Genomic DNA, 10,458 nt, shown 5'->3' on the forward strand with positions numbered 1-10,458 from the left:
CTTTTTTCCATCAACTTCATACATATACTCCACAAAATTTTGCGGTTCCACGAATTTGGAGTAGTCCACATCTTTAATGTATATATATACATAATCTATATATAGTCTATGAACGAGTGTAGCGACCCCTTTTTTACTGATTCCTGTAGGGTATCTCGATGATCAAATGTAATCGGGATTTTCGATTATGATCCACCTGTGGTAGCGCAGCTGCGGTAGTGCACACCTCGCGGAGGGCGTGCTTCCGCTGTTTTTTCGAGGTGTGCCTCGTATATCATGTACACATCCTTGACATCAGATGAGTATGGTGGTTTTCCTCACTAGGGCAGTACCCGCCATCACCATCATACGGCCGAGTTTCCCGAGGCACATATTTCCTGCTTTTGCGACCTTACAGAAGACCCATCATTCTGTGTGTATGTGGGTGGCTGGTCATGCCGACGTTGCAAGGTGTATGTCGCATGGCTGGTTGAGGATTTTGTCTAGCCGTGACCTATGATCGCTCCCGGCGTTCCGACACCTTTTCTAGGCGCCGACAAAGGTAATGGCAGCCGTGGAAGATCTTTGTCCATAGTTAGTATTAGGTAGAAGATGCTAATTTTTTATAATCCCATGTCATGTGCTGATGTTGCAGTCGAACACTTTGTGTTGCATTGTAGAGACAGTTTACAAATACAATGCATGTGGTTGTATGAATTTAATGTTGCTAACTGAGGTACCTGATTACGGAACCTCAAATTTAAAAGTGACCGCTCACCGTACGCAACGCGTTCACAGATGTTTGGAAGGCTGTATTTGATGTATCGGGCTATAGATGCCTTACCTAGATATCAAAATAGGGTGTCTCACGGTCTTGCAAAATATGATTGATTTGAGCACGACGTGCTGGCTACATTAGACCCTGAGTTTATTATTTAGATTATCGTTCCAAGTAATATGGGTTAAGCCAACTCGAACGTTGATGTACTGGTTTCGTCACAAGAAACGTACTAACCATTTACAAACCGTTCGCATGAGATCCTTAGTTTATCAATTATTATGACAGTTTCATAAATCTTATTGTTATGAAATACTCACTTCGTTTCATAATATAAAATTGTTTTGCAAACTAAAAACTACTCACTCCGTTTCTAAATATAAGTCTTTTTTAGAGATTTTAATATAGACTACATAAGAATTTAGAAACGAAGGAAGTAGCTTGCAAAACAATCTTATATTGTGAGACTGAGGGAGTAATACAGAAAACTTAACGAGCAAACATTCACGCATATATTGTTCTGTGCTACCTGACACCGAGACACGGGCGCTTAATCTGAGCTGCTTTATTCCGAGACGCTTAGGAAATGCGAACCGTTTTGGCTGTATTCTATGTTCCACGCAAGCCTGATCCCTGACCCGTCAAGTCCTGGGAACTACTGGCCGAGTGCAGGTGTCATGACGACACGTCTAATCTCCTGGCCAAAGTGCTAATGGCAGTGAGCCTAGCTCGGCACGGCCATGAGCCCGTGCATGACCCGTTCAATCTGAAGCAGCTTTCTTTTCATCCACCGCGTCGTGATATGCACCGAGATGGCCAATCTGCCCCCTCCCGCCCGGTGGAAATAACGAAATAGCACTTCTTGCCCCCCCATTCTTTCGCTCTTCTTTGATTTAATTTCTAGACTAGAAACTCCCTTCTTTGGAATGCAAATGCCGAAATGCCTGAGCGGGTTTCCTAGCGATGCACCAGCTCGCTTCCCTTTCTTTCTCTTCTCCTGGTCTTTTTCTTTTTCTTTCCCTCATCCTAGTCTTGCTTGTAATGATCTTCAACTTCGTATTTTCGTTAAGCAAATAATGAAAAGGAATGCCCGGTTGAAAAAAGAAATGCCTGAGTGACAAGCTCTGCAAGTACCGCATGTTATCTTCCGCCCACGTAGGAGAACGAAACAAATCAATTTATCAAAGAGCGGCGAGAGATTCACAAAAGACTTGGAGCGAGCCCGTACTTTGTGGACCACACATTTGCAATTCTGGGGTCGAATGAATGGTTTAGCCCTTAATTACCTTGGATTTTGTGATGTATCAGTCCACCTTCATTTCGCACATATAGCCTCACGGAGGGATTAAAGAAGATTGAGAGGAAATTTCACTTGTAAGAGATTTAATTCTCCGTAGCCCCCACTATACCAAACAAATTTTAAAAAGGTCATATTTGGTAAAAATAGCTAAAAGTAGCTGATTGCTTTGTAGAGGATGGCCAAACTGCGGTCTTTGCCAACTCTGTAAAAGGGATCCGAAATCTCCTGCTCATCGCATGTTCAATTGTCCTTACACTATTAAAGTTTGGAACATGGTCTTCGACTGGTTAGGAGTACAATCGGCGACTCCAGGCTGGAGTAATCTCCAGACTATCAAGCAATGGTGGACCTTAAATGATGGAATGCAAAAAAAATCCGGGAAGGCCAACAACTCTCTGTTGATGCTCATATGCTGGGAAATTTAGAACGAAAGGAATGATAGGGTCTTTCGCTTCAAAGCATCACTTTCTTCTAGAGTGGTCGCGACGATTAAGGATGAGACAAAGACTTGGGTTATCGCCAGGGTTAGATTGCTAGAAAACTTAATTCCAAGAGAGTGATGCCAATTTTTTCAGACCTGAATGGTCCTGTAACCTTTAAAACTATGCCCGACTTCTTTTTAGTTAATGAGATGAGGCAAAGCTTTTGCCTCCACTAAAAGAGATTATTTTGGCTGAACTTTAAAAATGGTTCAATTTTGTTGCTGAAATGTCATTTTACTAGGGACGGGGCAGATAAGTAAAAATACAAGATTCGCCTCGAAAGAGCGATGCGAACTGTGTGCACCCCAATAATTCTACACTTACGGGCAAACTCTCCACGGAAACCACTTATGGACTGCCCTCCACCAGTCTCTCTTCCTCCCTTGATTTTCAGTGCGGGACCCACCCTTTACTGGTTCCAATCGATGTGTCCCAGCTCTGCCCGTAACTCCATTCAGTAGGAATGAGCGCGTAAGTGTAGCATTGCCGGTGCGCACCCTGGGGGTAAGGCCAACTCCACCGCGCGACCCTATCCTGTCCGGCCCCGTCCGTTTGGGGTAAAAGGGACAAAAGAGGCGGCCCAGCGCGCGGGAGCAAACGTACTTTTATCCGTTTTGTGTCCGCTTTTGACCCATCCGTGACCCAAGTTTGCGCCGCTTTTGGGGTGAAACGGACGCCACGTGGACGCGCGGGTCGTCTGCGCGTGTCCTCCCCTGGCCCGCCCGTCGGTGGCACAAGGCGGGCCTTTTTCTATCCGCCCCCCTCCCTCCCTTCGGCCGCACCCCCTCCACTCTTCCCCACTCTTCCCCTCGCTGCCGCCGCCGCCGCTGCTGCACCCCCTCCACTCTGCCGCCGCTGACGCGAGCTCGCCCAACCCCTTCCCCTCGGCGCCGCCGAGCTACCCAACCACGGCCACCTGATTTGCGCACCCGCCGGCCGATTTTGGGGTGGATCCGGTCGGTCTTGAGCTCGGCCGGCTGTGGGAGGCCGGGCCGCGCCATGGACTGGCCGGACACCTCGCCGGAAGGCCCTAGCAGGGCCGCAAGGCCACATGCAGGCAGTGGCTCCTCCTCTAGCCGCTCGGATCTGCATCATTGGTGGTCCGCCGGCAGATACACGAATGTCGGTCGGCTGGGCTCGGTGCTTGCCCAAAAGCTCGTCGGCGCACCGTTGCCACTCATTAAGTGCGACCATTGCCCAAGGATAGTCGTGCGCTGCGTGTTTACAACGCCGGAACATCCCGGATGGGTGTTTATCAAGTGCTTAAACAATGGGTATGCGCTTTTCTTAGCTTCGGTTTGTGCTCTAGATTTGACTAGTTGTACTAACTTCAAATTTTGTTGTGTAGAATGGATGCAAGTTTTCGTATTGGGAAGAAGAATACATCGATATATTGATAGAGCGAAATTTAGTACATGTTCGTGCACTTTTAGCTAGCATAGAGGCTGTAAATGAGACAAGTGCACTTGTTGCTAGATTAGAGGCTAGACACGAGACTAGGTCTGAGAAAGCAACATCTACTCCTGGCTTGAAGAAGAAAGGAGGATGTCAGATCGAGCCTCCTCCACAGATCAACAATGAGTGCATCGAGAAGGCCCTAACCCAACTCAAGGGGGCAATTATGGAAGTTGGCTATCTTCTAAAATGTATTCTTATTGTTCTTATTTTCTTTGGCCTTGCTTTACTAGTCAAAATGTGATGATGTATTGTCATGTATCAAAAATGAATGAAAAAAAAATTAAAGACTTGCAAAGAAAAAATGCACGCAGACAGGATGCGGCCGGGATGCGTCCGCGCGCTGGGCGCACGGCCACCGTATCCCAGGATACGCCCGGACACGACTCCAAATCCTTATCCAAATGGATAGAATCCGGACAAAATGAACGTCCGTTTTGGGGTCGCGCGGTGGAGTTGGCCTAAGGTGGTGGCACACGTCCGCGGGCCAAAGCACTACAAAAACCCAAGCCGGCCACCACCCTTCTTCACTTCTGCTTACCGACGAGGCCAAGCAGAAGCACCATCTTGACTAGCCCCATCCCATCGCCCCAATGGCAGCAGCAATTCCCAGCGCCACCCGGACCAGCCCAGACGACTGCTACTGCACCGAGCCCGGCTGTGGCTTCCAGGCCCCGCCGCGGGCGCTCCTCGACCACCTCGTCGCCGTGCACTCCCTGCGCGCGGCCAGAATCTCCTACGGCGACCAGTACGAGCTCGTCGTGCCGGCGTCGGAGCGCCGGATCCTCCTGCTCGCGGAGAAGGACGAGCGCGTGTTCCTCCTGGCCGTAGGCGACGCCCACGGCTGGGGCCCGTCCGTCAGCTCCGCCGACGGCGACGAGAACCGCGCGTTCAAGGCGATCTCCGTGCTGTGCCTCAGGGCGAACGCGGCCGCGGAGGCGGGGCCGCAGTACGTGACCGAGCTCTCCACCGCAGGTGAGACGATGTCGACGGAGTCAGCCGTGTGGAGCTCGCCGGGGCCGTGCGAGGCCCCCCTGAAGTCCATTCTGCCGGCGACCCTGCACGGGGCGTCCAAGGACGTGCATCTCCGCGTACGCATCAGCGTCGCGAAAAAGTCGCGGTTCTGGAAAAAGTTTCGTCACTCTTGCAAGTTCGGATTCCTCGGAAGACTTTGTTGTTGTGTCAAGGTATATCGGACGGGTAACTCGGTGACATATGTCAGTTGCATCTGAACACCTCTGGTTAGCAGCCGACTATAGTATGTTGCGTGCGTGGCACTATATGCTTGGATATGTATGGCTGTTAAATCTGTTACTAAATGCCTTAAGTAGTTAAGTTGCCCTGGATGGGCATGGGAAATGCTGATTAGGACTATGTGAGCTTCGTCTTGTATGTTGTTGCGTTGCGTTGTTTTCTTTTCTAACCAGGCTAAATCCCTTTCCATTGCGAATGAACGGAAATACATAAGCTCGAGAAACATTGTCAGGGGAAAGGAAAGAGATTGCGTTCCGTTGTGGATGGGTCATGGGTTTGATGTATCCTAGCAGCTACACTAGTCAACGTCAGTGTTAATCTAGCTTACCAATCTTTTTGTAGCCGAATTAAGCTTAGTCTTGGCTTCCAAGGATAAACCCTAGATAAGCTACAGGTGAATCTGAATATACAAGCCATGGATGACCTAAAAAAAGTCAAATGATAAGTGTCACACATGTGGCACCAAGCTCTCCGACCGGGAAAGCCTAAAACGCACACATGAGCATACGTAGCTTAGGATTGATAGGGACATCTATTATATCCTTTCTCTCAACAGAAATAAAAAACATCAGCAATCTCCATCACCAGTTCACCACAATGTAAATGATCCGACGTTGGTCAGGCCCGACCATAAGTAGACATGTCAACTATGTGACTATTACTCATCAATAAATAAAAATGGATGTCCATCACTGCGATGATGCAGAGGCCCGAGGTTTAACCTCTTTTTATTTTATTTTTACTCAAATCAGCATCAGACGCGCAGCAACATATTATCCTGCGTTGCAAATGTTATCAAATTAGCATTCGGAGTAACAAGATATACAGCCTAGCAACTGCCGGATATAACAATGCGTTCTATGAAATCTGTTCAGAGCATCTGTGTATACCAGATTAGCAGTTCACCGATTGTTCGTCCTATGCCGCTGTTGTGTATTCAAATGCACGCGATCCATTGATCCTCTGTGGACTCCGTGTGCTTCCGTTAACAAATTATTAGGGAAAAGGAAATACTGAACCGCCGTCTCGTCCAAATAACTGAATCACGGTGTGTCACTGTACATATTTCCCTCTACTAAATGAAAAGGCAGCGCTCCTGTCAGTTCTTCAAAAAAAAAAAAACACGGTGCGTCATTTGATCCGGCAGGAGCACACACCGTACATGAGTTTTTTTTTAACATGGTACATGAGATTTCTATTCTATCCATCTCCTCCTGATCTACTCGGGAAACACATAGTCACATGCCAATACACTGGAGAGCAAGGGTGCCGACGGGGCCTAACTCGTGAGCCGCACGCTCAAACACCGTCCTCAGTGACTTCTTCACCTCGTCGTCAGCGAACACAAACTCCACAGCTCCCTGGGCTAGACGAAATAGCTCGGTCTTGCTAAGACCTGACGAATTACACACCGGATGCAATGTTTAGAGTCGGTGTAAGCAAGTATATGTTCTTGGAATTACTGAGGAATAACCTCTGATTGATTTTCTGGGTACTGTTTCTAAGAGAAATGAGCGCATACCAAAGGTAGACGCGGCGAGGTAATACTCATTTGAGAGGCTCGTTGAAAAGAGGCCACAATCGTCGGTGCATATCGACAGAGGGTGTTTCGCGTTGTAGAGGTCAGCTGCACAAGTTTGGAAACTCGGAATGTTAAGATGCTTGCTGGGGTTAGTTTTATTTATCAATGATTTTGGGTTCTGCATTGTCAGATACAGACCAAAGTGATGACGCTCAAGAGAAGGGGTGCCTCCGGTCATAACATTGGAGGTTAAACATATCTCCACCTGCAGAATTTCGTCTTGGAAGTTAGGTAAGCATGGCTGACATAGAATAGCTACAGATAATGAAAGGCGAGGAACAGAAATGAGGTCACCGGGATCACTGATGACTTGAGCTTCTTCCACTCTTCGTCGTCGAGGCAGCAGACATGACCCAGCCTTTGAGGGCAGAAGTCCAGCATTGCTTGGATCTCCTTCCTGTTTGGTACCTGTTGTTCACTAGTAATATTTAATTTCATTGGCCAAATAATATATGTAAAGATTTGCAAACGGTACTTTGAGAAAATAATGATAATAAGAAAACAGTGTGTTTTGAATTGTCTAAATGTATTTTCATACCTCACCACAGTGAATTGTGGTGGGGATTCCCAGCTCTTTAGCATGTTCTAGAGCAGGCAGGTATGTCTCCCTTCACAAATTTTGAAAACATCATGCAATATTAGCACATAAATAGCTAACATGTTTTCATTTAGTTCGAGCCAGATATAAAATATTTCTTACCATTCCCCTATAACTGGATTGCCAGAGAGATCAATGCCAATTACACCCTGGTCCTTCATTTCCATGGCTAAATTAACCTGATGAAAGGAAGTAAACTATTAAATATGTTTCAAGATTTGTTCAGAGTATAGGCTGAAGTGGAAGATCAACATACAGTATCCAATGCAGCAGAAGTTGTCTCATGACGGTCAATACTCAGAAGGAGCCTAACATATATCTTCTTTCTCTTTGTGTCGCCACCCAAATCACTCATTGGTGTACAACTTAATTTTTCATTGTTTAGAAGAGCATCAACGTCTTCAACAGACTTATGACCTTTTACAACAGCATTCATGTAGGATCGCTTTGTTATCCCCTTGGCTTCATTATTCTAGCCGGTGAGAGCAAAAGAGACACAAAACTAGTCACGTTGCGCACAGACTTGTAGAATTGTGAACTAATATGAAAAATAATCCAAAAGTAGCACCTTAGGCGTCGTCCTTATTTCTAAATACACAACATTCTCAGCAGCAAAATCTCCCACAACCTGCTAGTTTTGTCTGAACAATTAACTGAAGAAATGTTGTGTACAACAATGTGAAATAACGCAAATAACGATTAACATGCCTCCTTGGCGATTCTTGTTACTGTATCATGGTCAGTTGTAAGTATATGAAACAAATCAAAGAGCCTAACACACTCTGGGAGACATCTGTCATCTGTTGAAAATTTAAAACCAGAGTTAATAAGCAGACATGGAATTCAAGCCATACAAATAGTACAATTGCAAACAGAGAAATATAAGTACACAATTTGAAAGATGTTCATATTTGGTTCATAGCATGTTTTGATATGACTTATGGGTAGGTAGCATTGGAAAACGGCATGGAAATGGTCCACTTACTCTTCATGATCACATCCTTAACATCTTCAAGGACAATGACTCCTTTGTCACCTAGTTCTTTTGCTAGTTCTCTATTCAAGAAATGGCAACAAAAGGATATCAATTTCTAGAAATAGAAATATCAACTCCAATGGAAATACTAACATGCCAAGATAGCATTGTTAGAAGACAAGAAAGTAGAATACTGACAACTGAATGGTACCGAACAAAACCAGAGGTGTTTTATATGATAGTACTAATTTATACATTGTTGAAAATGTTGCGCGTTTTTGTGCGTATTAGAGAAAAGAGAAGTACGTGTTGAAGACAATGCAGTTATTGCGCCCTGAAATCACCATGGTAGTAAAATTGGTAGGTGATTTAAGTAGCTAGGGAGCATCCATCAGACTATGACACTATCACAGAACAGTTTCAGTACCCACATGGCATCTAACTTCCTCTGTCCCAAATGATAAGACGCTTTTGGTATGCTAAATTTTCGAAAATCTTAGGTGATGAATCGTTCAGCAAAACTTTCTTCCAAAAAAATCGTTCAGCAAAACGATCTGGGAGAGCGGTAGCAGACGCTGTTGGCCCCAAGGATGCAAACGAACGAAGCCAAGATCAGTCCAACTGCACTGCTCTAGCCTCGGATAAGAAGGCCTTGTCCACCGGATGGAAGGCACGAAGGACCGGGCGCTGGGGTTGAGGGGTGGCCGGGAAGAGGAGGGGAGAGGGAGCGGTACTGACAGGAGGGTGGAGTTGCGGACGGAGCCGTTGAGGTGGGCGTGGAGCTCCACCTTGGGGAGGGCGACGCACCACTCCCTCATCTCCTTCTCAGCCTCCGAAGTCTGAGTCTCCATGGCCGCCGGCTTCGTTTTGCTCCGGCGTCTCCCCGGCGCTCGCCTCGCCTTGTATGATTGGTTTCGTGTCGCTCGAGTCTTTGCGGGGCCAGAGCACGGAGGCAAAAGTGCGCAGCCGCCTGGCAAAATTGTAAAAACATCCGCCAATGATAACAGCAGCAATCTCCACACCACAATGTAAAAGATCCAACCTCGGTCGACTGAATTGCAAAAGCCATCAACATTGAAGTCCAGGTTTGTAGGAGACACACTTCTATAGGTTTGTGCTAAAAACGACTAATTTTGCATCTAAGTTTTTGCAAGAAACACTAGTGGGCAGCTTAGGTCGTTTTGAACACGATTATGACAGGTGGGTCCCCTGGACAGGGTGACGTGGTAAGAAAAAAGCCAATTACACCCCAATACAATTTTGTTTTGCAAAATGACCCCTAGAAAAGTAATCAGGTCCTCCGTGACCTTAATCTCCCACCGGTCCGGTGGTGGACGCCAGCGGCCACTCCCTCCCCGTGCGCGGCGGGGCACAAGGGAGGTTCGACGTGGTCGGCGACGGGCAGGACGCCCTGGATCCGATGGCAGTGTGGGTTAGGCCTTGTACAATGCAATGTTCTTAGGGAGGTGCTTAGAGAAATAAACCAGGCTTTTCTCAAACACCGGTGCTTATTTGTACAGGGTAGACGTTTAATTAGGCGTCTCTCTTTTAAAAATAGGCACTGATGTTTCAGAAAAAACCGGTTTATTTTTCTAAGCATCTAGCATTGTACAAGGCCTTAGGACGGCAGTGCAACAAAGCTCTGCACGGCGGCGATTGAATATCAACGGTGTTGTTCCTGTAGGAGAACGATGACGACGGCACACATCAAAGAGAGATGGAAGAGATAGGGGGCGGGCACCTGCGGCGGAGGAGCTCACCGTCGAGGGTCGGCAGGCTGCACGGCAGCAAGGTGCAAGGGCAAGCAGTGAAGCCGTTGAGGGGGGGGGGGGGGGGGGGGCGTGGTGGAGCTGTTGCTCGTGGCCTGGCCTGATGGCCTCAGCCCGCACGCTTGCGAGCTCGAGCGTGCCGGCTGCGGAGCTCGCTGCTGCTCCTGGCCCTCTGTCACAACCGTATCCTCTTTCTTTCTTTTTTACAGAAAAGATAACCTTATTCTCTTCTATAATTTAATCTATGTTATTCTGTCTATTTGTGATCCATTATGTCGTGCCACG

The 10,458-nt window shown here is 47.1% G+C and overlaps 1 protein-coding gene across 1 annotated transcript; it reads right to left on the reverse strand.

The window, feature by feature from the left end:
* Positions 1-6,244: 6,244 nt before the first annotated feature.
* Positions 6,245-9,385, reverse strand: LOC123187633 (N6-mAMP deaminase). The gene is made up of 11 exons (XM_044599550.1): positions 9,143-9,385; positions 8,414-8,484; positions 8,137-8,228; positions 7,997-8,056; positions 7,685-7,900; positions 7,531-7,607; positions 7,369-7,438; positions 7,125-7,238; positions 6,969-7,035; positions 6,771-6,875; positions 6,245-6,644 (listed from the first exon to the last, which is right to left on the reverse strand). Exons 1-11 carry the CDS (start codon positions 9,253-9,255, stop codon positions 6,487-6,489), a joined length of 1,143 nt encoding a protein of 380 aa, XP_044455485.1. The 5' UTR covers positions 9,256-9,385; the 3' UTR covers positions 6,245-6,486.
* Between the last annotated feature and the right edge of the window lie 1,073 nt (positions 9,386-10,458).

The sequence above is a fragment of the Triticum aestivum genome, chromosome 2A (genome assembly GCF_018294505.1).
Source record: "Triticum aestivum cultivar Chinese Spring chromosome 2A, IWGSC CS RefSeq v2.1, whole genome shotgun sequence".
Lineage (NCBI taxonomy): Eukaryota > Viridiplantae > Streptophyta > Magnoliopsida > Poales > Poaceae > Triticum > Triticum aestivum.